The 27,409-nt window shown below is 41.7% G+C and overlaps 1 protein-coding gene across 5 annotated transcripts in view; it reads left to right on the top strand.

Annotated features, from left to right (window-relative positions):
- UBR1 (ubiquitin protein ligase E3 component n-recognin 1) overlaps window positions 1-27,409 on the top strand; it is a 693,945-nt gene that overhangs the window by 401,260 nt on the left and 265,276 nt on the right. For all 5 annotated transcript variants that reach the window (XM_053697798.1, XM_053697801.1, XM_053697800.1 and 2 more), the window contains exons 23-24: window positions 18,503-18,605; window positions 19,456-19,504. In XM_053697798.1, coding sequence (XP_053553773.1) covers window positions 18,503-18,605; window positions 19,456-19,504 — 152 coding nt within the window. The remainder of the gene's footprint in view (window positions 1-18,502; window positions 18,606-19,455; window positions 19,505-27,409) is intronic.

Here is a 27,409-nt window from a genome sequence, read left to right as displayed (position 1 = left end):
TAACACTGACTAATATGATGGAGGAATTTCAAGTATGTGCTCTATTAGCAGAATTTGAGCAGAAGATGGATAGTAGGTTCCATGACCTCTTAAACATTCTCAAATCTGCCCACACTGAAGATGGAGGCGGACAGCTAGTAAGTTCTGAGAAGGATTTCCCTAAACCAACTAAGGACTATTGTGCTATTTTTCAGACCCCAGTATCTCCAGCGAAAGAGCTTAGAGGAAAATCATACTACATTGCCCTAAAATGCGCAGATACCTGTGCAGAGAGATACTGTCCAGCAGGTCTGTCGACTCTCTCTATAACCAGGAATTTGATCACCATCTCTGTGACGAATGGAGGGCAGCTCTCAGACATAGAATATCCGCTACGCAGACAGATATCCACACCAACTCCATACCTGAAGGTCTAACCGCAGATACTTGGCTGGGGAGGTGCGGCCGACTCCCGTAGCCAAGACCCTGAACTACCCGTAATCACGAGATATAAGATGGCGGAGCTGATCGCAATCCTACAACCCAATTCAGGAAGCGACCTGGCTGCTGGGATCTCGCAAGTTATTCCCCCCACTAAAGGTAACTCCATCAGCTGCGACTGGAATTTCTCCTGCAGTACACAAATCTGGTCCAGTGCAGGTGTAGGATAGGGTAAAAGCCCATACCGCAGCAATCTCTCAGCCTGTTCATACATCGGACAAATGTGGGCTCCAATCAGCGAAACTTTTATACCGTCTCCACGTGGCAAGTACCAAGTCAGATTCTTTCCTTCAGACGACTGAACATTGATCCCGGGACATACGGCAGGTATTCTGCCTAATAATAGAACTTTGTACATGCTTTTGAGTCATGCTACTAGATTAACCGGGTCATGCCCCAACGCATACATATGACATTTAGTTGATCCATCTACAATATTACCCCATTATTGTTCTGTTAGACATTGTGTTTATGATATGTACACGTTTTTTTTTTTTTCTCTTTCTTGATGTGACTAATCAATAGGGCCCTATGGAATTAACCTAGTGAGTCGACTGTAAGGTAACGCTTTTGTTTTGACCTGGAGAGCCATATTATTATGGCTAATGGTGCATTTTACACTTTACTCACTGTTATGCAGGATACTTGTGCGTTTGCATTTCAATCACTAGCCCCTGATAGAAGGTGGTTACAATGTGACTACACATTAAGATATGTAAAATTAGGAGTTGCTCCGCAGAATATAGGCTCAACACTTAGCACCTGTTATGTAAATCTTATGACCTATGTTTCCTTGCACCTCAATTGGACCTCAAGTGAAACCTACCTTTACCAAGGTGATTCTACCTATTAGCTATATAGGACCTCTCAGTAGTATTGTACAGACCTTGAACAGAAATATTCCACACGAGCTACTACGACCTACTTACCAAACTTAAACTATCCTACCCCACACACTGGACTATATATAACAGGAGCCTAAATACATCTTGGACTTACTACTCAAAACACCACCTTAGCTACATTACCCTACAAAGGATTCTAGCAAAAGAGAAACATTGGATTCTAGTTTAAGATGGTGTATACTTTAGGTAGTTGAATCTCCAGGGCACCCCTTAGTGAGACATACCCTTACACCCTTTATGGGATATCATGACTATTAAGCTCACAGCATAGATCTGAGTAATATCATTTCACCTATGGCCCAATACCCTTGCTTTACCATGTTAGCCTTAGATTAGTACACAAGGTGGCACTTAAACAATATAGACACCTATCCCTCCCTATGGTTTATAGACAATTCTTGGTTTTAGTTTGAGCGTTTTTATTTTCACTCTTAAATCTATTGAAATACTGTTATACATCCTAGCTCCCTTTCCCACTACGCTTACCTAATATGGCTTACTAACTGGCAAATATGGTCTCTTTTAAGCTCTATATATTGAACCACTACTTTGAGAAAACAAGCCAGCAGAGGATAGACAGTACATTTAATAATAGTGCGGACCTACTACCATTTCATTCTTTTCTTAGGGGCTCTTAGTTAACCACCCTACTTATATATTGCAGTTGCCAGTTAGATCATTTATACTCCTAGTCCAACATTGGATTATAGCCCATAACAGCCACATCGCACACTTGGAAGCTACCTACTAATTCTTCAAACCAGAATCCAATCCATAGCCTATTGTTAATATTATATACTATACCCCCATGCATGCACTCTTTATAAGAATACAGGTCACAGGGGCTATAATAGTATCCATTTGTACTATATTTATCTACTGGATCATACTGGCTACCTTCTACTGGAGCTCCTCAAAGTATCCTTGTTTTCTCCCTGGCCAGCTAAGGGAGAGTAGGAATCCTTCAATTTTAAATAGTGTGATTGAAATTACGTCTCAATTGCACTGAGTGTACAACTAGATAACAGGTAATTTTGGACCTTGTGTATTAACAATATCTATATGGAAAGTCATGTCACACTTATCAGAAGTCGACTTTCGTTGTGTCTGATAGGGGTTTCGGGTGGTTATAATGTAACTATATATACTACATAGGGCTCTACCAGCTGATATTTATATGCAATCCAACTGCGTCAAATTGAAGCGGCTACAACATTATCTTCCCCATATATTTAAATCAATATGCCCATATTTTTGCATATAATGCATCCATTATATCCACACTACTAAACTTTAAACCTCTGGTTCACGCTCACCTTTATCTTATGTACCCTATTAGATCCTAATACATCTATTTCATATTGAGCCATATAATTATACCATTTACATTGTTAAAATCTCCGGACATGCCCCCCACCCTTCCCAATTTTAAAGCGGCTCTTGTCTGCTGATCTACCCTTACTCTTTTTCAAACGGTCCATGAGTGACCGCCACATAGCTCACAACCACTATAACATTTCCTATTTATCTAGCCCATGAAACACATATGTTGTTGCTACATCAATCCTATACTTATTAAGAAAAATGAGGTTTCATACGTGTGTGTGTTAGTTTATTGTTAATCTTAGCTTGTTTGTTATCACTTAAGATGTTTCAACTTTGAAACTTGGACAAATTATGACTGTCACACAACTATCTTGGCAACAAGGCATTATATTACGGGATACCCACTGCACTCATTTGACTTGTCAATTCCTTGTATTTTCATTTTCTTTGTTAATGCATAAAAACCTCAATAAAAAAATTTTGAAGAAAAAAAAAAAAAAGATAATCCTTTTATTACCCATTCCCCAGTTTTGCATAACCAACACTGTTATAGAAATACACTTTTTATCTCTGTGATTACCATGTCTCTAAGCCTCTGCAAACTGCCTTGTTTTAGTTCTTTTGACAGACTTGCATTTTAGCCAATCGGTGCTCACTCCCACTCACAGATTTTTTTGGGCTTGACTGTCCCTTTAAGATTGCACAAGAGCATTCTTGTGCAATCCCATCCCCTGCTGTCACGCAAACCTTTACCTGAGAGCAGGGCCTATCGATCACCGCAAACTATTGAGCTTGGGGTGATTTTTCTTCACCACCTCTGAGGTGAGAAAGTCGATAAGTAGAAACTGCGTCTTAATTTTGTGCTTTCCTGCATCACAATATGTCAGAAGTCAGAAAATGCAGCACAATAATGTCTTGTAATAGTGGTAGATGCAATACAATATGCAGCATTCACTAAAATGTATCCCTTTACCTTGCTGAATAGGCAGCTAACTGATACTAGATGATGAATCTGAGTCACCACTAGTTGCAAAGTTTGCTCCAAAGAAAATAATTGGCTTTACATCCTTCTCCCTTTAAGTACTGCTCAATATTGCCTGTGGTTGAGCTCTATTATGAGGGCGTCCTATTTTGCTTTAAAAATTAAAGGTACATGAAACGCCTTGTAAATATAAGAGTTTTTTTGTGTAGTAGTGTTAAAAATAAACATATCAGTCAAGTGTGAAAGCTATATAACTACATTAATATTTTGCTGCAATTGTTTTTCAAAGGCCAAATTCTGTCCACCTCATATCTGATCTGGATTTGTTTCTGCAATAGATACTAATATTTTGTTAGTAAAATGTAAATTATTTTGCAGTTCCCTTTTAAAACCTCCCCTGCGGAGCCCAATTAGGAAATATGAATAAGCGTGCAAAGTGATTGTAAAATGAAGCCGGGTTAGGCTTGTTATGTCAGGAGTATGTAAATAAAGTACTTTGGCCTATTTTAATATGCATAAGTAAACAATTTGTATTACAATCTAAAAGTGTTTCATGTCACGTTCAGTAAAAATAGTTTTTATTTATTTTAAAAAGCACCTGTTAATAAAACTGCTTACATTTTAAATATTGTTGTTTATTTAATTTAAATACACCTAGAAATATATTTTCAAGGCAGGCTCTCCAGTTTTGTAATAGCAATGTTGAAACAAGTTTTTTAGGACAGACGTTTGAGAAAAGTTTAAATATCCCCCCCCCCAGGAACACCTTTTTTCAGCCTATTCACCAATACTGAGAGACCATATCCAAAGAATATGCATTTTAATTGGGTTTCATACATATTCTATAATAAAAAAAATACAAAAAAGATGTACAATTAATAAAATCCTTGTTTCATTAAGTACTTTATTAACCTCAGTGTTATGAGAGTTTTGTTCACCTTTGACTTAATTTTTTTACAAATTTTGTATGTGAGGATTTCAGGTTTATACAACAAATTTGTATTATTTGCTATATTATATTAATTTTAATACTATACTATAAACTGAAATAAATGCAAACTTTATTTGTCTTGTCAGCTAGAAATATATTTAATGCCCCTAAGCTTACAGCGGCAGCAGATCTCACTGCTTTAAGAAAAACTTATTTCTCTTGTTAAGTGTATCCAGTCCACGGATCATCCATTACTTATGGGATATTCTCCTTCCCAACAGGAAGTTGCAAGAGGATCACCCACAGCAGAGCTGTTATATAGCTCCTCCCCTCACTGCCATATCCAGTCATTCTCTTGCAACTCTCAACAAAGATGGAGGTCGTAAGAGGACTGTGGTGTTTTATACTTAGTTTATTTCTTCAATCAAAAGTTTATTTTTAAATGGAGTGTACTGTTTATCTCAGGCAGTATTTAGAAGAAGAATCTGCCTGCGTTTTCTATGATCTTAGCAGAAGTAACTAAGATCCTTTGCTGTTCTCACATATTCTGAGGAGTGAGGTAACTTCAGAGGGGGAATAGCGTGCAGGTTTCCCTGCAATAAGGTATGTGCAGTTAAATTATTTTTCTAGGGATGGAATTTGCTAGAAAATGCTGCTGATACCGAAGTAATGTAAGTAAAGCCTTAAATGCAGTGATAGCGACTGGTATCAGTCTTATTAATAGAGATACATACTCTTATAAAAGTGTATTTTAAAACGTTTGCTGGCATGTTTAATCGTTTTTTATATATGTTTGGTGATAAAACTTATTGGGGCCTAGTTTTTTCCACATGGCTTGCTTGAATTTTGCCTAGAAACTGTTCCTTCAGGCTTTCCACTGTTGTAATATGAGTGGGAGGGGCCTATTTTAGCGCTTTTTTGCGCTGCAAAAATTACAGACACAGACATCCAGCTTCTTCCTGCATGTTCCAGGACTTCTCTGAAGGGCTCAAAAGGCTTCAAAAGTCGTATTAAGGGAGGTAAAAAGCCACAGTAGAGCTGTGGCAGTTGTTGTGACTGTTTAAAAAACGTTTTTGTCATTTGTTATTCCGTTTTTGGTATGAAGGGGTTAATCATCCATTTGCAAGTGGGTGCAATGCTCTGCTAACTTGTTACATACACTGTAAAAATTTCGTTAGTGTAACTGCCTTTTTTCACTGTTATTTCAAATTTAGGAACAAAATTTGTGTTTCTTAAAGGCGCAGTAACTTTTTTTATATTGCTTGTAAACTTGTTTTAAGTGTTTTCCAAGCTTGCTAGTCTCATTGCTAGTCTGTTTAAACATGTCTGATACAGAGGAACCTACTTGTTCATTATGTTTTAAAGCCATGGTGGAGCCCCATAGGAGAATGTGTACTAAATGTATTGATTTCACCTTAAACAGTAAAGATCAGTCTTTATCTATAAAAGAATTATCACCAGAGGGTTCTATCGAGGGGGAAGTTATGCCGACTAACTCTCCCCACGTGTCAGACCCTTCGCCTCCCGCTCAAGGGACGCACGCTAATATGACGCCAACTACATCGGGGACGCCCATAGCGATTACCTTGCAGGACATGGCTGCAATCATGAATAATACCCTGTCAGAGGTATTATCTAGATTGCCTGAATTAAGAGGCAAGCGCGATAGCTCTCGGGTTAGGAGAGATACAGAGCGCGCAAATGCTGTAAGAGCCATGTCTGATACTGCGTCACAGTATGCAGAACATGAGGACGGAGAGCTTCATTCTGTGGGTGACATCTCTGACTCAGGGAAACCTGATTCAGAGATTTCTAATTTTAAATTTAAGCTTGAGAACCTCCGTGTATTGCTTGGGGAGGTATTAGCTGCTCTGAATGACTGTAACACAGTTGCGATTCCAGAGAAATTGTGTAGGCTAGATAGATACTATGCGGTGCCAGTGTGTACTGACGTTTTTCCTATACCTAAAAGGCTTACAGAAATTATTAGCAAGGAGTGGGATAGACCCGGTGTGCCCTTTTCCCCACCTCCTATATTTAGAAAAATGTTTCCAATAGACGCCACTACACGGGACTTATGGCAGACGGTCCCTAAGGTGGAGGGAGCAGTTTCTACTTTAGCAAAGCGTACCACTATCCCGGTTGAGGACAGTTGTGCTTTTTCAGATCCAATGGATAAAAAATTGGAGGGTTACCTTAAGAAAATGTTTATTCAACAAGATTTTATTTTGCAGCCCCTTGCATGCATTGCGCCTGTCACTGCTGCGGCGGCATTCTGGTTTGAGGCCCTGGAAGAGGCCATCCGTACAGCTCCATTGGAGGAAATTATTGACAAGCTTAGAACGCTTAAGCTAGCTAACTCATTTGTTTCTGATGCCATTGTTCATTTGACTAAACTAACGGCAAAGAATTCCGGATTCGCCATCCAGGCATTCCTTTCAAGGGGCAGACCTTATTCGGGCCTGGCTTGAAGGAAATCGTTGCTGACATTACTGGAGGCAAGGGTCATACCCTTCCTCAGGACAGGGCCAAATCAAAGGCCAAACAGTCTAATTTTCGTGCCTTTCGAAATTTCAAGGCAGGAGCAGCATCAACTTCCTCCGCTTCAAAACAAGAGGGAACTGTTGCTCATTCCAGACAGGCCTGGAAACCTAACCAGTCCTGGAACAAGGGCAAGCAGGCCAGAAAACCTGCTGCTGCTGCCCCCAAGACAGCATGAAGGAACGGCCCCCTATACGGAAACGAATCTAGTGGGGGGCAGACTTTCTCTCTTCGCCCAGGCGTGGGCAAGAGATGTTCAGGATCCCTGGGCGCTGGAGATCATATCTCAGGGATATCTTCTAGACTTCAAAGCTTCTCATCCACAAGGGAGATTTCATCTTTCAAGGTTATCAGCAAACCAGATAAAGAAAGAGGCATTCCTAAGCTGTGTGTAAGACCTCCTAGTAATGGGAGTGATCCATCCAGTTCCGCGGACGGAACAGGGACAGGGGTTTTATTCAAATCTGTTTGTGGTTCCCAAAAAAGAGGGAACCTTCAGACCAATCTTGGATCTAAAGATCTTAAACAAATTCCTCAGAGTTCCATCATTCAAAATGGAAACTATTCGGACCATCCTACCCATGATCCAAGAGGGTCAGTACATGACCACAGTGGACTTAAAGGATGCCTACCTTCACATACCGATTCACAAAGATCATCATCGGTTCCTAAGGTTTGCCTTTCTAGACAGGCATTACCAATTTGTAGCTCTTCCCTTCGTGTTGGCTACAGCCCTGAGAATTTTTACAAAGGTTCTAGGCTCACTTCTGGCGGTTCTAAGACTGCGAGGCATAGCGGTGGCTCCGTATCTAGACGACATCCTGATACAGGCGTCAAGCTTTCAAATTGCCAAGTCCCATACAGAGATAGTTCTGGCATTTCTGAGGTCTCATGGGTGGAAAGTGAACGTGGAAAAGAGTTCTCTATCCCCACTCACAAGAGTCACCTTCCTAGGGACTCTTATAGATTCTGTAGAGATGAAAATTCACCTGACGGAGTCCAGGTTATCAAAACTTCTAAATGCTTGTCGTGTCCTTCATTCCATTCCACGTCCATCAGTGGCTCAGTGCATGGAAGTAATCGGCTTAATGGTAGCGGCGATGGACATAGTGCCATTTGCGCGCCTGCATCTCAGACCGCTGCAATTATGCATGCTATGTCAGTGGAATGGGGATTACTCAGATTTGTCCCCTCTACTAAATCTGGATCAAGAGACCAGAGATTCTCTTCTCTGGTGGCTATCTCGGGTCCATCTGTCCAAGTGTATGACCTTTCGTAGGCCAAATTGGACGATTGTAACAACAGATGCCAGCCTTCTAGGTTGGAGCGCAGTCTGGAACTCCCTGAAGGCTCAGGGATCGTGGACTCAGGAGGAGAAACTCCTCCCAATAAATATTCTGGAGTTAAGAGCAATATACAATGCTCTTCTAGCTTGGCCTCAGTTAGCAACCCTGAGGTTCATCAGATTTTAGTCGGACAACATCACGACTGTGGCTTACATCTCATCAAGGGGAAACCAGGAGTTCCCTAGCGATGCTAGAAGTCTCAAAGATAATTCGCTGGGCAGAGTCTCACTTTTGCCACCTGTCAGTGATCCACATCCCAGTCGTAGAGAACTGGGAGGCGGATTTTCTAAGTCGTCAGACTTTTCATCCGGGGGAGTGGGAACTCCATCCGGAGGTGTTTGCTCAACTGATCCATCTTTGGGGCAAACCAGAACTGGATCTCATGTCGTCTCGCCAGAACACCAAGCTTCCTTGTTACGGATACAGGGACCCGGGAGCGACGCTGATAGATGCTCTAGCAGCTCATTGGTTCTTCAACCTGGCTTATGTGTTTCCACCGTTTCCTCTGCTCCCTCGACTGATTGCCAAAATCAAGCAGGAGAGAGCATCGGTGATTTTGATAACGCCTGCGTGGCCACGCAGGACCTGGTATGCAGAACTAGTGGACATGTCATCCTTTCCACCATGGACTCTGCCTCTGAGGCAGGACCTTCTAATACAAGGTCCTTTCAATCATCCAAATCTAATTTCTCTGAGACTGACTGCATGGAGATTGAACGCTTGATTCTATCAAGGCGTGGCTTCTCCGAGTCAGTCATTGATACCTTAATACAGGCACGAAAGCCTGTCACCAGGAAAATCTACCGTAAGATATGGCGTAAATATCTTTATTGGTGTGAATCCAAGAATTACTCATGGAATAAGGTTAGGATTCCTAGGATATTGTCCTTTCTCCAAGAGGGTTTGGACAAAGGATTATCAGCTAGTTCTTTAAAAGGACAGATTTCTCCAACATTGGTGTGTCCGGTCCACGGCGTCATCCTTACTTGGGGGAATATCTCTTCCCCAACAGAAAATGGCAAAGAGTCCCAGCAAAGCTGGCCATATAGTCCCTCCTAGGCTCCGCCCACCCCAGTCATTCTCTTTGCCGTTGCACAGGCAACATCTCCACGGAGATGGTTAAGAGTATGTGGTGTTTAGTTGTAGTTTTTTTATTCTACTATCAAGAGTTTGTTATTTTAAAATACTGCTGGTATGTACTATTTACTCTGAAACAGAAAAAGATGAAGATTTCTGTTTGTGAGAGGAAGATGATTTTAGCAGACAGTAACTAAAATCGATTGCTGTTTCCACATAGGACTGTTGAGATGAAGTAACTTCAGTTGGGGGGAAACAGCAGACTTTTCTGCTTAAGATATGACTAGCCATATTTCTAACAAGACTGTGTAATGCTAGAAGGCTGTCATTTCCCCTCATGGGGACCGGTAAGCCATTTTCTTAGTCTCAAACAGAATAAAGGGCTTAATATGGGCTATAAAACTGGTAGACACTTTTATGGGCTAAATCGATTGCTTTATTTGGACATTTCATACATGTTTATGCTGATAATTCACACTTATAAACTTGGGGAACGTTTTTTAACGTCAGGCACTATGTTAGACACCTTTTCCAGTCAGGAAGGGCCTTCCCAGTTGTAGGCTGAGCCTCATTTTCGCGCCATTACTGTGCAGTTGTTTTTGAGTGCAAGACATGCAGATGCATGTGTGAGGACCTGAAAGTAGTTGGAAAAGTTCCTAGAAGGCGTCATTTGGTATCGTATTCCCCTCTGGGCTTGGTAAAGTCACAGCAAAGGCTGTAGCTGGGACTGTATAGGGGTTAAATCTGTAACTGGCTCCGGTTTCGTTATTTTAAGGGTTAAAGCTCTGAAAATTGGTGTGCAATACTTTTAATGCTTTAAGACACTGTGGTGAAATTTTGGTAAATTTTGAACAATTCCTTCATATATTTTCACATATTCAGTAATAAAGTGTGCTCTGTTTAAAATTTAAAGAGACAGTAACGGTTTTGTTTTAAAACGGTTTTTGTGCTTTATTGACAAGTTTAAGCCTGTTTAACATGTCTGTGCCTTCAGATAAGCTATGTTCTATATGTATGAAAGCCAATGTGTCTCCCCCTTCAAAATTGTGTGATAATTGTGCCATAGCGTCCAAACAAAGTAAGGACAGTACTGCCACAGATAATGAAATTGCCCAAGATGATTCCTCAGATGAAGGGAGTAGACATGGTTCTACATCATCTCCTTCTGTGTCTACGCCAGTTTTGCCCACGCAGGAGGCCCCTAGTACTTCTAGCGCGCCAATGCTTATTACCATGCAACAATTGACGGCTGTAATGGATAACTCCATAGCAAATATTTTATCCAAAATGCCTGCATATCAGAGAAAGCGCGATTGCTCTGTTTTAAACACTGAAGAGCAGGAGGGCGCTGATGATAATTGTTCTGTCATACCCTCACACCAATCTGAAGGGGCCATGAGGGAGGTTTTGTCAGATGGGGAAATTTCAGATTCAGGAAAAATTTCTCAACAGGCTGAACCTGATGTTGTGACATTTAAATTTAAATTAGAACATCTCCGCGCACTGCTTAAGGAGGTGTTATCTACTCTGGATGATTGTGACAACTTGGTCATTCCAGAAAAATTATGCAAGATGGACAAGTTCCTAGAGGTTCCGGTGCACCCCGACGCTTTTCCTATACCCAAGCGGGTGGCGGACATAGTGAATAAGGAGTGGGAGAAGCCCGGCATACCTTTTGTTCCCCCTCCTATATTTAAGAAATTATTTCCTATGGTCGACCCCAGAAAGGACTTATGGCAGACAGTCCCTAAGGTCGAGGGGGCAGTTTCTACTCTAAACAAGCGCACTACTATTCCTATCGAAGATAGTTGTGCTTTCAAAGATCCTATGGATAAAAAATTGGAAGGTTTGCTTAAAAAGATTTTTGTACAGCAAGGTTACCTTCTACAACCCATTTCGTGCATTGTACCTGTCACTACAGCAGCTTGGTTCTGGTTCGAGGAACTAGAAAAGTCGCTCAGTAGAGAGACTCCATATGAGGAGGTTATGGACAGAGTTCACACACTTAAGTTGGCTAACTCTTTTATTTTAGATGCCGCTTTGCAATTAGCTAGATTAGCGGCGAAAAATTCAGGGTTTGCAATTGTGGCGCGCAGAGCGCTTTGGCTAAAGTCTTGGTCAGCGGATGTATCATCCAAGACAAAATTGCTTAACATCCCCTTCAAGGGTAAAACTCTCTTTGGACCAGAATTGAGATTATCTCAGACATCACTGGGGGAAAGGGCCACGCCCTCCCACAAGATAGGCCTTTCAAGGCCAAGAATAAGTCTAATTTTCGTTCCTTTCTTAATTTCAGGAACGGACCGGCCTATAATTCTGCATCCTCTAAGCAAGAGGGTAATGCCTCACAGTCCAAACCAGCCTGGAAACCGATGCAAGGCTGGAACAAGGGTAAGCAGACCAAGAAGCCTGCTATCGCTAACAAAACAGCATGAAGGAGTAGCCCCCGATCCGGGACCGGATCTAGTGGGGGGCAGACTCTCTCTCTTTGCTCAGGCTTGGGCAAGAGATGTTCAGGATCCCTGGACGCTAGAAATAGTTTCTCAGGGTTATCTTCTGGAATTCAAGGAACTACCCCCAAGGGGAAGGTTCCACATGTCTCACTTATCCTCAAACCAAATAAAGAGACAGGCGTTCTTACATTGTGTAGAAGACCTGCTAAAGATGGGAGTGATACACCCAGTTCCAATGACGGAACAAGGAATGGGATTTTACTCAAATCTGTTCGTAGTTCCCAATAAAGAGGGAACCTTCAGACCAATTCTGGATTTAAAGATCCTAAACAAATTTCTCAGGGTACCATCGTTCAAAATGGAAACCATTCGAACGATTCTACCCACTATCCAGAAAGGTCAATTTATGACTACCGTGGATCTAAAGGATGCGTACCTACATATTCCTATCCACAAAGAACATCATCAGTTCCTAAGGTTCGCCTTTCTGGACAAACATTACCAGTTTGTGGCCCTCCCATTCGGATTAGCCACTGCTCCAAGGATTTTCACAAAGGTACTCGGGTCCCTTCTAGCGGTTCTAAGACCGAGGGGCATTGCAATAGTACCATACTTGGACGACATTCTAATACAAGCGTCGTCCCTTTCAAAAGCAAAGGCTCATACAGACATCGTTCTGGCCTTTCTCAGATCTCACGGATGGAAGGTGAACATAGAAAAAAGTTCTCTGTCTCCGTCAACAAGAGTTCCCTTCCTGGGAACAATAATAGATTCCTTAGAAATGAGATGTCAGAAAGTCAAAACTTCTAAGCGCTTGTCAAGTTCTTCATTCTGTTCCACGTCCTTCCATAGCTCAGTGCATGGAAGTAGTAGGGTTGATGGTTGCAGCAATGGACATAGTTCCTTTTGCGCGAATTCATCTAAGACCATTACAACTGTGCATGCTGAAACAGTGGAATGGGGACTATACAGACTTGTCTCCAGTGATTCAAGTAGGTCAGAAGACCAGAGATTCACTCTGTTGGTGGATATCCCTGGACCACCTATCCCAGGGAATGAGCTTCCGCAGACCAGAGTGGGTCATTGTCACGACCAACGCCAGTCTAGTGGGCTGGGGTGCGGTCTGGGAATCCCTGAAAGCTCAGGGACTATGGTCTCGGGAAGAGTCTCTTCTCCCGATAAACATTCTGGAACTAAGAGCGATATTCAATGCTCTCAGGGCTTGGCCTCAGCTTGCAAAGGCCAGATTCATAAGATTCCAATCAGACAACATGACGACTGTTGCGTATATCAATCATCAGGGGGGAACAAGGAGTTCCCTGGCGATGAAAGAAGTAACCAAAATAATACAATGGGCGGAGAATCACTCCTGCCATCTATCTGCGATCCACATCCCAGGTGTGGAAAACTGGGAAGCGGATTATCTGAGTCGTCAGACATTCCATCCGGGGGAGTGGGAACTCCACCCGGAGATTTTTGCCCAGTTGACTCAATTATGGGGCATTCCAGACATGGATCTGATGGCGTCTCGTCAGAACTTCAAGGTTCCTTACTACGGGTCCAGATCCAGGGATCCCAAGGCGACTCTAGTGGATGCACTAGTAGCGCCTTGGACCTTCAACCTAGCTTATGTGTTCCCACCATTTCCTCTCATTCCCAGGCTGGTAGCCAGGATCAAACAGGAGAGGGTCTCGGTGATCTTGATAGCTCCTGCGTGGCCACGCAGGACTTGGTATGCAGACCTGGTGAATATGTCATCGGTTCCACCATGGAAGCTACCTTTGAGACAGGACCTTCTTGTTCAGGGTCCATTCGAACATCCAAATCTGGTCTCCCTCCAGCTGACGGCTTGGAGATTGAATGCTTGATTCTATCAAAGCGTGGGTTTTCAGATTCGGTGATTGATACTCTGGTTCAGGCCAGAAAACCGGTAACTAGAAAGATTTACCATAAAATATGGAAAAGATATATCTGCTGGTGTGAATCCAAGGGATTCCCTTGGAATAAGGTAAAAATTCCTAAGATTCTTTCCTTTCTGCAAGAAGGTTTGGATAAAGGATTATCTGCGAGTTCTCTAAAGGGACAGATTTCTGCTTTATCTGTCTTACTACACAAACGACTGGCAGCTATGCCAGATGTTCAAGTATTTGTTCAGGCTCTGGTTAGGATCAAGCCTGTTTACAGACCTTTGACTCCTCCCTGGAGTTTAAATCTAGTTCTTTCAGTTCTTCAAGGGGTTCCGTTTGAACCTCTACATTCCATAGATATTAAGTTGTTATCTTGGAAAGTTTTGTTTTTGGTTGTTATTTCTTCTGCTAGAAGAGTTTCAGAGTTATCTGCTCTGCAGTGTTCTCCGCCCTATCTGGTGTTCCATGCAGATAAGGTGGTTTTGCGTACTAAGCCTGGTTTTCTTCCAAAGGTTGTTTCTAACAAAAATATTAACCAGGAGATAGTTGTACCTTCTTTGTGTCCGAATCCATTTCAAAGAAGGAACGTTTGTTACACAATTTGGACGTAGTCCGTGCTCTAAAATTCTATTTAGAAGCTACAAAAGATTTCAGACAAACATCTTCTCTGTTTGTCGTCTATTCTGGTAAAAGGAGAGGTCAAAAAGCGACTTCTACCTCTCTTTCCCTTTGGCTTAAAAGCATCATCCGATTGGCTTACGAGACTGCCGGACGGCAGCCTCCTGAAAGAATCACAGCTCACTCCACTAGGGCTGTGGCTTTCACATGGGCCTTCAAGAACGAGGCTTCTGTTGATCAGATATGTAAGGCAGCGACTTGGTCTTCACTGCACACTTTTGCCAAATTTTACAAATTTGATACTTTTGCTTCTTCTGAGGCTATTTTTGGGAGAAAGGTTTTGCAAGCCGTGGTGCCTTCCGTTTAGGTAACCTGATTTGCTCCCTCCCTTCATCCGTGTCCTAAAGCTTTGGTATTGGTTCCCACAAGTAAGGATGACGCCGTGGACCGGACACACCAATGTTGGAGAAAACAGAATTTATGCTTACCTGATAAATTACTTTCTCCAACGGTGTGTCCGGTCCACGGCCCGCCCTGGTTTTTTAATCAGGTCTGATGAATTATTTTCTCTAACTACAGTCACCACGGTACCATATGGTTTCTCCTATATTTTTCCTCCTGTCCGTCGGTCGAATGACTGGGGTGGGCGGAGCCTAGGAGGGACTATATGGCCATCTTTGCTGGGACTCTTTGCCATTTCCTGTTGGGGAAGAGATATTCCCCCAAGTAAGGATGACGCCGTGGACCGGACACACCGTTGGAGAAAGTAATTTATCAGGTAAGCATAAATTCTGTTTTCTGCTCTGTCTATTCTTTTGCACAAGCGTCTGGCAGAGGTTCCAGACGTCCAGGCATTTTGTCAGGCTTTGGTTAGAATTAAGCCTGTGTTTAAAACTGTTGCTCCCCCCGTGGAGCATAAACTTGGTTCTTAAAGTTCTTCAAGGAGTTCCGTTTGAACCCCTTCATTCCATTGATATTAAACTTTTATCTTGGAAAGTTCTGTTTTTGATGGCTATTTCCTCGGCTCGAAGAGTCTCTGAGTTATCTGCCTTACATTGTGATTCTCCTTATCTGATTTTTCATTCAGACAAGGTAGTTCTGCGTACCAAACCTGGGTTTTTACCTAAGGTGGTTTCTAACAGGAATATCAATCAAGAGATTGTTGTTCCATCATTGTGTCCTAATCCTTCTTCAAAGAAGGGACGTCTTTTGCATAATCTGGACGTAGTCCGTGCCTTGAAGTTTTATTTACAGGCTACTAAAGATGTTCGTCAAACATCTGCCCTATTTGTCGTTTACTCTGGACAGAGGAGAGGTCAAAAAGCTTCGGCAACCTCTCTCTCCTTTTGGCTTCGGAGCATAATCCGCTTAGCCTATGAGACTGCTGGACAGCAGCCCCCTGAAAGGATTACAGCTCATTCTACTAGAGCTGTGGCTTCCACCTGGGCCTTTAAAAATGAGGCCTCTGTTGAACAGATTTGCAAGGCTGCGACTTGGTCTTCACACCTTTTCAAAATATTACAAATTTTATACTTTTGCTTCTTCGGAGGCTGTTTTTGGGAGAAAGGTTCTTCAGGCAGTGGTTCCTTCCGTTTAATCCTGCCTTGTCCCTCCCATCATCTGTGTACTTTAGCTTTGGTATTGGTATCCCATAAGTAATGGATGATCCGTGGACTGGATACACTTAACAAGAGAAAACATAATTTATGCTTACCTGATAAATTTATTTCTCTTGTAGTGTATCCAGTCCACGGCCCGCCCTGTCTTTTTAAGGCAGGTCTAAATTTTAATTAAACTACAGTCACCACTGCACCCTATGGTTTCTCCTTTCTCGTCTTGTTTCGGTCGAATTACTGGATATGGCAGTGAGGGGAGGAGCTATATAACAGCTCTGCTGTGGGTGATCCTCTTGCAACTTCCTGTTGGGAAGGAGAATATCCCATAAGTAATGGATGATCCGTGGACTGGATACACTACAAGAGAAATAAATTTATCAGGTAAGCATAAATTATGTTTTTTATAGAGCATACAATAGGTATGCATACATAATTATAGACAGCATTGTGCGCAGTGAGAGCTGTAAAACCATGACTAAATACGAAAATGGTTATAATAAAATGTGTAACTGACTCTATGATGTCACAAATAAAACAGTAATTAAAAAAATAGTCAGAAGCTAGAGAGAGAGCCTTCTGTTCACAATATACCATTAAGAGCTAATGAAAATACAACTCCTGCCTGTGTTTATATGAGCTCCTCATTTTTCTGTTACTTATAAAAACAAAACAAAAAAATGAAAAATAAAAAATGAACAAAAAAAACACAACAGAACCATCAAAATTGCTCTAAACCGAGTGATTGGTCCATGGGAACCAGAATAAGTGCTAAGAATTAAACAAAGCTTACGTTGAATATACTTATATCTGTTCAAAAAAAGTGGTAAGGCAGTGTACAACTGATACAAACACAGACGTTAAATCACAGAACAGATATCAATTTGAATCTGATCAAAACATTCATAAACAAACTAGTTACCTTCCACGTATTTAATATTGCACACTACGGCTAGCGCGCAGCCAATCTTCCCATTCGGAAAAGTCTGGGGGGGATTGAGATACGCCACATAATAGGTGGCAAAGTGGTGGTGACTGCTGCTTCTTAACTCTCTGGCTTCAAGTCACTCATGCGAGCCTGCAGACCGAACTTTTGATAACATCTTAATATTAGAAGAGTATTAACATGTACCAAATTACACTGTTTAAAAATAACAATAATGTCACAGTTTTTAAAATATAAATCAGCCATATACTTTCAGGTACAAGGCAGCATGGGGCGAATACCTTCGGTCTCCACAATGTTAAAATTACACATTTTCCCACTCCACACCTCACGATTTTACCAGTCTTAAATAAATACAATCCTGCGAAAGAAACATAGGCAGCTTCATGTCATAGTTCCTGACCTTTACCATTGAATCACCAATGCGATTTTAGTAATATTTGGTGTGTTATAAAGCCATGTTTCAGCATATCCCTGCTCTTGAGTGTCACTTTTTCTGGTATCTGTGCCGCACAATCCTTGCCAGACCCGATAACTTGTAAATTAGCGCCAGTCCCATCTGAACCAACAACAATTGGAACAGCAACAACTGAAGTGGTGCCCGTGACGACAGGGAGACTACCACAACCCCCAACAGGTAAGGAGGAAAAAGCAAATGTCCACAGCACCAGATATCTTCAACAATCTTTAATAAAGACTTAAAAAAGCAACGTTTTGGGGGTGTTCCCCTTAATGCATGGGTTAACTGACAATGCTTCAGACTTTTAAACCAAAAAAAAAAGTCTGAAGCATTGTCAGTTAACCCATGCATGATTAAGGGGAACACCCCCGAAACTTTTCTGTTATTAAGTCCCATCTTAACCAATATCCTCCCCGTCACAGAGCTGCAACACATAATTATGCTCTCCCAAAACAATATTGTCCATTATCATTAATAGGTCCGGTGTCTGCTCCATCAACATATACTTCAAAATTAGGTTCTCCACATCCATGTCTGGGGCCTCAAAAATGTGTAGCCATCTTGAAATGCCCCCCAAAAATAATTTAATAGAAACCTACCTCATGGTGACTTTTATTTTGTAGGAGATATAAACCATAACTTCTCTAATCTGCTTAATATCTCCTGATTCTGCATTTCCTAGGTGTCTAGGACCTTTGTTTTTCTTAATGATTATTTTAGTTGTATTCATTAAATTCTTTAGGCTTAACTTAATTTTCCTGAGCAATCTGTGTAATGTGAAATAATACAATGCCATAATACAAGGGTAAGACTACAATTTTGCTTTATTTGCATTTTCAAATGGACAACTCTATTATAGCTCTACTGTAACACTTTACAAAGTAAACAGCATGTGCATTTTGTGTGTTACATTGTAGAAAGCCTGGGGTCTCTGGACATGGTGTTTACGAACTAAAGGAAGAGTACCTTGGTCAGTTTAATGTGTTCTTCTATCACTACACAAAGACCCAGCGCAGTAAGGTAACATAAATATATATGTACATATATTGCTTATAAGTTGAGCCTTTTTTCTCAAACCCTAAAGTAAATGTCTTATCATAATTAACCACCCATTTTACAATTTTATTTTCATTGCATAATACTGTTAACATTCTTATTATATGCCCCAGTCTGGGATCTCCACTCACCATCTATGAATACTTTTATAACCCCCCTAACTGCTTTCCTCCTCTGTTCATCCTCTACTTATCGTCTCTTGCCTGGGGTAACGCAGGATTGAATGGCTTGCTCATGCGCTTATGGTTATGGTGTGCGCCATTTGTAAAAGTGGCTAGTACTGCCTACTATGTGGAGCCATACTAGCAGTATTTACATATAGTATATAGGCACACAGCATGAGTAGAAGCATGTGAGTACACTGCTTTTCTACATTACAGAGAGCAGTTTCGCTTCTGATTTAGGGGTTAGCTGAGGGTTAGTTAAGGTCCAAGACTGGGAAAGATGCAAACGATTTTAAAAGTATGTTGGAATGAAAAAATAGATTTCAAATTATAATCTCTCTCTGTGTGTCTCTTTTTATCCCCAACTCTTTCCTCTTTATTTAAATGCATTTTATAAATTACCCTTGTCAGTGGGTTAAACACATAGTTAAAGTACTGCTTGGTTGGTGAACCAATCTGTAGCAGCATTTGCACAAGCTAGCTCTGCAACTGCTTTAGCTTATTGGCTTACCAGCCGAGTGAACCAAGTAGCAACAGTTCTCTGCCTTTGGTAGTGCTAAAATTAGACCATGCAAATTTTGCATTATAATGACCCTATAAGTATTTTAGTTTTAATGAAACCTATTTATTTTTATTTATTTTTTCTACAGGCTGAACACACACAGAAAAAAAGACGAAAACAAGAAAACTGTTCTGAAGGTAACTTTGTTTACATTTATAAAATACTGACATTTTACATAAAGAAATACATATAAAAGAATAATTTGTGTGAGTAAGATTTGCCTTTCATATTAAAGTGAAGGTCAACTTCACGCAACTGCCCCACGGCATTGGATAAAATTTGCAAAATGAGGGTGGGTTTAATTCATCAAATTTTTTATATTTCATTATTTTTTAAAATCTTTACCTTTTGACGATAAGCGCACCTCTCCCGCCCGTCATTTTGTCAAATTGATTGACAGATGAAGATTATTAAAAGAACGCCCCGGGGGACACACACAATGATTTATTCTTTTAAGAATCTTCATCTGTCAATCAATTTGACAAAATGCCGGGCGGGAGAGATGCGCTTATGGTCGGAGAGCTCAAAAGGTAAAGATTTTAAAAAATAATGAAATATAAAAAATCTGATGAATTAAACCCACCCTCATTTTGCAAAGTGTATCCAATGCCGTGGGGCAGTTGCGTGAAGTTCACCTTCACTTTAAGGCAGTAGTTAAAATACTCTTCATATTAGCAACAAGTAGAAGTGCTCAACCAGGAACAAATAATAGCTCAACAGCTTATTCTCTGGCAAATTGCTACCTAGGAACAGTCTTTTTTAGCCCAAAATAAAATATATATATGTGTGTGTGTGTATATATATATATATATATATATATATATATATATATATATATATATATATATATATATATATATATATATATATATATATATATATATATATATATATATATACTGTATATATATCAGTCTGATCCCACCTATATAGGTCAGCCCAGCCCTAAAATAACAGGCAATCCTCCTCTAAACAAGGAACATGGTAACCCTAGGCAATAGTTTCATTACTTTTCATCCCTGATAGAATAGACCTAGGACTGGCAACCTTTTATGAGCACTGTGCAGAAATAGATCTACAGCCTCAATTTTACATTAGATCTGGTAATTAATAAATAGCAATAATAATATAAATATTTGAATCATATTAATAATAAAGAAATAATGAATATCAGATCCACAACCTTCTCCATCATCCACTCTATTATCTGCATACCCACTTTGTGCCATGGAGCCCCACTATCATGCATCAGGTCAGATTCCTGGTTTTACAGCCGCTCTGTAAACCCCATACCTATATAAAACCCACTAATCTCTGACATTTATATTTCCTGTGTTGCTCTTTGGGTTATCCTTGTGCTGGGTCTGTGCAGTTAGAGTAAGAGTATGAAGCACTAGACTGTACATGTGTGCAAATATTTTATTCTTTATTAATTTGACTAAATAAAAATGGATAACAAAGTTATAGACATATTTAAACTTGTTTGCATGTGTGTATATTGAACTTCCCAAGTAAACTTATAGGACCACTCAATGCAGTAGAATTACATAATTAACAAATACATAATAAAAAGACAATCCAATAACACCAATTCTGAATTTCAAATAAGCAGTAGATTTTTTTCTGGCAAATTTAATTTCTTTCCTAAGATATGGTGAGTCCACAGCTTGAGTAATTACTGTTGGGAATATCACTCCTGGCCAGCAGGAGGAGGCAAACAGCACCACAGTTAAACTGCTAAGTATCACTCCCTTACCCACAACCCCCAGTCATTCTCTTTGCCTTTGGTGCGTGGAGGAGAAGTTTAGGTGTCTGAAGAATTTTTTTTATTTAATCTACAAGCAAGTTTTGGGGTATAGCTGTATTCCACGTCATTCCTTGCAGTCCGGTAGTGGTGGCTTTAAAGCAGCTAGGAACTTGTAAAGAGGTACTTACTGAGTTTTCCTAACAATTGCTGCCCTAGTTTAGAAAGCCAGAGTTGGCTACTCTGTTCTTTCTTTTTCAAAGGTCTCTGTGAAGAACTGTGTCTTCTCATACCTTGTAACTGTCTACATGCCAGACAGTGGAGCAGGTAAGTGCTTTTCTCCAACATAGGTGTGTCCGGTCCACGGCGTCATCCTTACTTGTGGGATATTCTCTTCCCCAACAGGAAATGGCAAAGAGCCCAGCAAAGCTGGTCACATGATCCCTCCTAGGCTCCGCCTACCCCAGTCATTCTCTTTGCCGTTGTACAGGCAACATCTCCACGGAGATGGCTTAGAGTTTTTTAGTGTTTAACTGTAGTTTTTATTATTCAATCAAGAGTTTGTTATTTTGAAATAGTGCTGGTATGTACTATTTACTCAGAAACAGAAAAGAGATGAAGATTTCTGTTTGTATGAGGAAAATGATTTTAGCAACCATCACTAAAATCCATGGCTGTTCCACACAGGACTGTTGAGAGCAATTAACTTCAGTTGGGGGAACAGTGAGCAGTCTCTTGCTGCTTGAGGTATGACACATTCTAACAAGACGATGTAATGCTGGAAGCTGTCATTTTCCCTATGGGATCCGGTAAGCCATGTTTATTAAGATCGTAAATAAGGGCTTCACAAGGGCTTATTAAGACTGTAGACTTTTTCTGGGCTAAATCGATTCATTATTAACACATATTTAGCCTTGAGGAATCATTTATTCTGGGTATTTTGATATAATAATATCGGCATTAGGCACCTTATTCTTTAGGGGCTTTCCCAAATCATAGGCAGAGCCTCATTTTCGCGCCGGTGTTGCGCACTTGTTTTTGAGAAGCATGACATGCAGTCGCATGTGAGAGGAGCTCTGATACTTAGAAAAGACTTTCTGAAGGCGTCATTTGGTATCGTATTCCCCTTTGGGCTTGGTTGGGTCTCAGCAAAGCAGATACCAGGGACTGTAAAGGGGTTAAAGTTAAAAACGGCTCCGGTTCCGTTATTTTAAGGGTTAAAGCTTCCAAATTTGGTGTGCAATACTTTTAAGGCTTTAAGACACTGTGGTGAAAATTTGGTGAATTTTGAACAATTCCTTCATGTTTTTTCGCAATTGCAGTAATAAAGTGTGTTCAGTTTAAAATTTAAAGTGACAGTAACGGTTTTATTTTAAAACGTTTTTTGTACTTTGTTATCAAGTTTATGCCTGTTTAACATGTCTGAACTACCAGATAGACTGTGTTCTGAATGTGGGGAAGCCAGAATTCCCATTCATTTAAATAAATGTGATTTATGTGACAATGACAATGATGCCCAAGATGATTCCTCAAGTGAGGGGAGTAAGCATGGTACTGCATCATTCCCTCCTTCGTCTACACGAGTCTTGCCCACTCAGGAGGCCCCTAGTACATCTAGCGCGCCAATACTCCTTACTATGCAACAATTAACGGCTGTAATGGATAATTCTGTCAAAAACATTTTAGCCAAAATGAACACTTATCAGCGTAAGCGCGACTGCTCTGTTTTAGATACTGAAGAGCATGACGACGCTGATAATAATGGTTCTGAAGGGCCCCTAACCCAGTCTGATGGGGCCAGGGAGGTTTTGTCTGAGGGAGAAATTACTGATTCAGGGAACATTTCTCAACAAGCTGAACCTGATGTGATTACGTTTAAATTTAAGTTGGAACATCTCCGCATTCTGCTTAAGGAGGTATTATCCACTCTGGATGATTGTGACAAGTTGGTCATCCCAGAGAAACTATGTAAAATGGACAAGTTCCTAGAGGTCCCGGGGCTCCCAGAAGCTTTTCCTATACCCAAGCGGGTGGCGGACATTGTTAATAAAGAATGGGAAAGGCCCGGTATTCCTTTCGTCCCTCCCCCCATATTTAAAAAATTGTTTCCTATGGTCGACCCCAGAAAGGACTTATGGCAGACAGTCCCCAAGGTCGAGGGAGCGGTTTCCACTTTAAACAAACGCACCACTATACCCATAGAGGATAGTTGTGCTTTCAAAGATCCTATGGATAAAAAATTAGAAGGTTTACTTAAAAAGATGTTTGTTCAGCAGGGTTACCTTCTACAACCAATTTCATGCATTGTCCCTGTAGCTACAGCCGCATGTTTCTGGTTCGATGAGCTGATAAAGGCGGTCGATAGTGATTCTCCTCCTTATGAGGAGATTATGGACAGAATCAATGCTCTCAAATTGGCTAATTCTTTCACCCTAGACGCCACTTTGCAATTGGCTAGGTTAGCGGCTAAGAATTCTGGGTTTGCTATTGTGGCGCGCAGAGCGCTTTGGTTGAAATCTTGGTCAGCTGATGCGTCTTCCAAGAACAAGCTACTTAACATTCCTTTCAAGGGGAAAACGCTGTTTGGCCCTGACTTGAAAGAGATTATCTCTGATATCACTGGGGGTAAGGGCCACGCCCTTCCTCAGGATCGGCCTTTCAAGGCAAAAAATAAACCTAATTTTCGTCCCTTTCGTAGAAATGGACCAGCCCAAAGTGCTAAGTCCTCTAAGCAAGAGGGTAATACTTCTCAAGCCAAGCCAGCTTGGAGACCAATGCAAGGCTGGAACAAGGGAAAGCAGGCCAAGAAACCTGCCACTGCTACCAAGACAGCATGAAATGTTGGCCCCCGATCCGGGACCGGATCTGGTGGGGGGCAGACTCTCTCTCTTCGCTCAGGCTTGGGCAAGAGATGTTCTGGATCCTTGGGCGCTAGAAATAGTCTCCCAAGGTTATCTTCTGGAATTCAAGGGGCTTCCCCCAAGGGGGAGGTTCCACAGGTCTCAGTTGTCTTCAGACCACATAAAAAGACAGGCATTCTTACATTGTGTAGAAGACCTGTTAAAAATGGGAGTGATTCATCCTGTTCCATTAAGAGAACAAGGGATGGGGTTCTACTCCAATCTGTTCATAGTTCCCAAAAAAGAGGGAACGTTCAGACCAATCTTAGATCTCAAGATCTTAAACAAGTTTCTCAAGGTTCCATCGTTCAAGATGGAAACCATTCGAACTATTCTTCCTTCCATCCAGGAAGGTCAATTCATGACCACAGTGGATTTAAAGGATGCGTATCTACATATTCCTATCCACAAGGAACATCATCGGTTCCTAAGGTTCGCATTCCTGGACAAGCATTACCAGTTCGTGGCGCTTCCTTTCGGATTTGCCACTGCTCCAAGGATTTTCACAAAGGTACTAGGGTCCCTTCTAGCTGTGCTAAGACCAAGGGGCATTGCTGTAGTACCTTACTTGGACGACATTCTGATTCAAGCGTCGTCCCTTCCTCAAGCAAAGGCTCACACGGACATTGTCCTGGCCTTTCTCAGATATCACGGATGGAAAGTGAACGTGGAAAAGAGTTCTCTATCTCCGTCAACAAGGGTTCCCTTCTTGGGAACAATAATAGACTCCTTAGAAATGAGGATTTTTCTGACAGAGGCCAGAAAAACAAAACTTCTAGACTCTTGTCGGATACTTCATTCCGTTCCTCTTCCTTCCATAGCGCAGTGCATGGAAGTGATCGGTTTGATGGTAGCGGCAATGGACATAGTTCCTTTTGCGCGCATTCATCTAAGACCATTACAACTGTGCATGCTCAGTCAGTGGAATGGGGACTATACAGACTTGTCTCCGAAGATACAAGTAAATCAGAGGACCAGAGACTCACTCCGTTGGTGGCTGTCCCTGGACAACCTGTCACAAGGGATGACATTCCGCAGACCGGAGTGGGTCATCGTCACGACCGACGCCAGTCTGATGGGCTGGGGCGCGGTCTGGGGATCCCTGAAAGCTCAGGGTCTTTGGTCTCGGGAAGAATCTCTTCTACCGATAAATATTCTGGAACTGAGAGCGATATTCAATGCTCTCAAGGCTTGGCCTCAGCTAGCGAGGGCCAAGTTCATACGGTTTCAATCAGACAACATGACAACTGTTGCGTACATCAACCATCAGGGGGGAACAAGGAGTTCCCTAGCGATGGAAGAAGTGACCAAAATCATTCTATGGGCGGAGTCTCACTCCTGCCACCTGTCTGCTATCCACATCCCAGGAGTGGAAAATTGGGAAGCGGATTTTCTGAGTCGTCAGACATTGCATCCGGGGGAGTGGGAACTCCATCCGGAAATCTTTGCCCAAGTCACTCAGCTGTGGGGCATTCCAGACATGGATCTGATGGCCTCTCGTCAGAACTTCAAAGTTCCTTGCTACGGGTCCAGATCCAGGGATCCCAAGGCGGCTCTAGTGGATGCACTAGTAGCACCTTGGACCTTCAAACTAGCTTATGTGTTCCCGCCGTTTCCTCTCATCCCCAGGCTGGTAGCCAGGATCAATCAGGAGAGGGCGTCGGTGATCTTGATAGCTCCTGCGTGGCCACGCAGGACTTGGTATGCAGATCTGGTGAATATGTCATCGGCTCCACCTTGGAAGCTACCTTTGAGACGAGACCTTCTTGTTCAGGGTCCGTTCGAACATCCGAATCTGCTTTCACTCCAGCTGACTGCTTGGAGATTGAACGCTTGATCTTATCGAAGCGAGGGTTCTCAGATTCTGTTATCGATACTCTTGTTCAGGCCAGAAAGCCTGTAACTAGAAAGATTTACCACAAAATTTGGAAAAAATATATCTGTTGGTGTGAATCTAAAGGATTCCCTTGGGACAAGGTTAAGATTCCTAAGATTCTATCCTTCCTTCAAGAAGGATTGGAAAAAGGATTATCTGCTAGTTCCCTGAAGGGACAGATTTCTGCCTTGTCTGTGTTACTTCACAAAAAGCTGGCAGCTGTGCCAGATGTTCAAGCCTTTGTTCAGGCTCTGGTTAGAATTAAGCCTGTTTACAAACCTTTGACTCCTCCTTGGAGTCTCAACTTAGTTCTTTCAGTTCTTCAGGGGGTTCCGTTTGAACCCTTACATTCCGTTGATATTAAGTTATTATCTTGGAAAGTTTTGTTTTTAGTTGCTATTTCTTCTGCTAGAAGAGTTTCAGAATTATCTGCTCTGCAGTGTTCTCCTCCTTATCTGGTGTTCCATGCAGATAAGGGGGTTTTACGTACTAAACCTGGTTTTCTTCCAAAAGTTGTTTCTAACAAAAACATTAACCAGGAGATTATCGTACCTTCTCTGTGTCCGAAACCAGTTTCAAAGAAGGAACGTTTGTTGCACAATTTGGATGTTGTTCGCGCTCTAAAATTCTATTTAGATGCTACAAAGGATTTTAGACAAACATCTTCCTTGTTTGTTGTTTATTCCGGTAAAAGGAGAGGTCAAAAAGCAACTTCTACCTCTCTCTCTTTTTGGATTAAAAGCATCATCAGATTGGCTTACGAGACTGCCGGACGGCAGCCTCCCGAAAGAATCACGGCTCATTCCACTAGGGCTGTGGCTTCCACATGGGCCTTCAAGAACGAGGCTTCTGTTGATCAGATATGTAGGGCAGCGACTTGGTCTTCACTGCACACTTTTACCAAATTTTACAAGTTTGATACTTTTGCTTCTTCTGAGGCTATTTTTGGGAGAAAGGTTTTGCAAGCCGTGGTGCCTTCCATTTAGGTGACCTGATTTGCTCCCTCCCTTCATCCGTGTCCTAAAGCTTTGGTATTGGTTCCCACAAGTAAGGATGACGCCGTGGACCGGACACACCTATGTTGGAGAAAACAGAATTTATGTTTACCTGATAAATTACTTTCTCCAACGGTGTGTCCGGTCCACGGCCCGCCCTGGTTTTTTTAATCAGGTCTGATAATTTTTTTTTCTTTAACTACAGTCACCACGGTACCATATGGTTTCTCCTATGCAAATATTCCTCCTTAACGTCGGTCGAATGACTGGGGTAGGCGGAGCCTAGGAGGGATCATGTGACCAGCTTTGCTGGGCTCTTTGCCATTGCCTGTTGGGGAAGAGAATATCCCACAAGTAAGGATGACGCCGTGGACCGGACACACCGTTGGAGAAAGTAATTTATCAGGTAAACATAAATTCTGTTTTTCTTCCAGTTGGGGAGACCATGCACTTAACAAATTAAAGACACTGCTTTTTTATTGGGACATAGATAATCCAGTTGTATGGGTTACACTGGGGCATGAAGC

This window comes from Bombina bombina, chromosome 1, assembly GCF_027579735.1.
Source record: "Bombina bombina isolate aBomBom1 chromosome 1, aBomBom1.pri, whole genome shotgun sequence".
NCBI lineage: Eukaryota > Metazoa > Chordata > Amphibia > Anura > Bombinatoridae > Bombina > Bombina bombina.
Note: the sequence above shows the minus strand (reverse complement) of the source record. Positions and strands in the feature narration are given on the sequence as shown.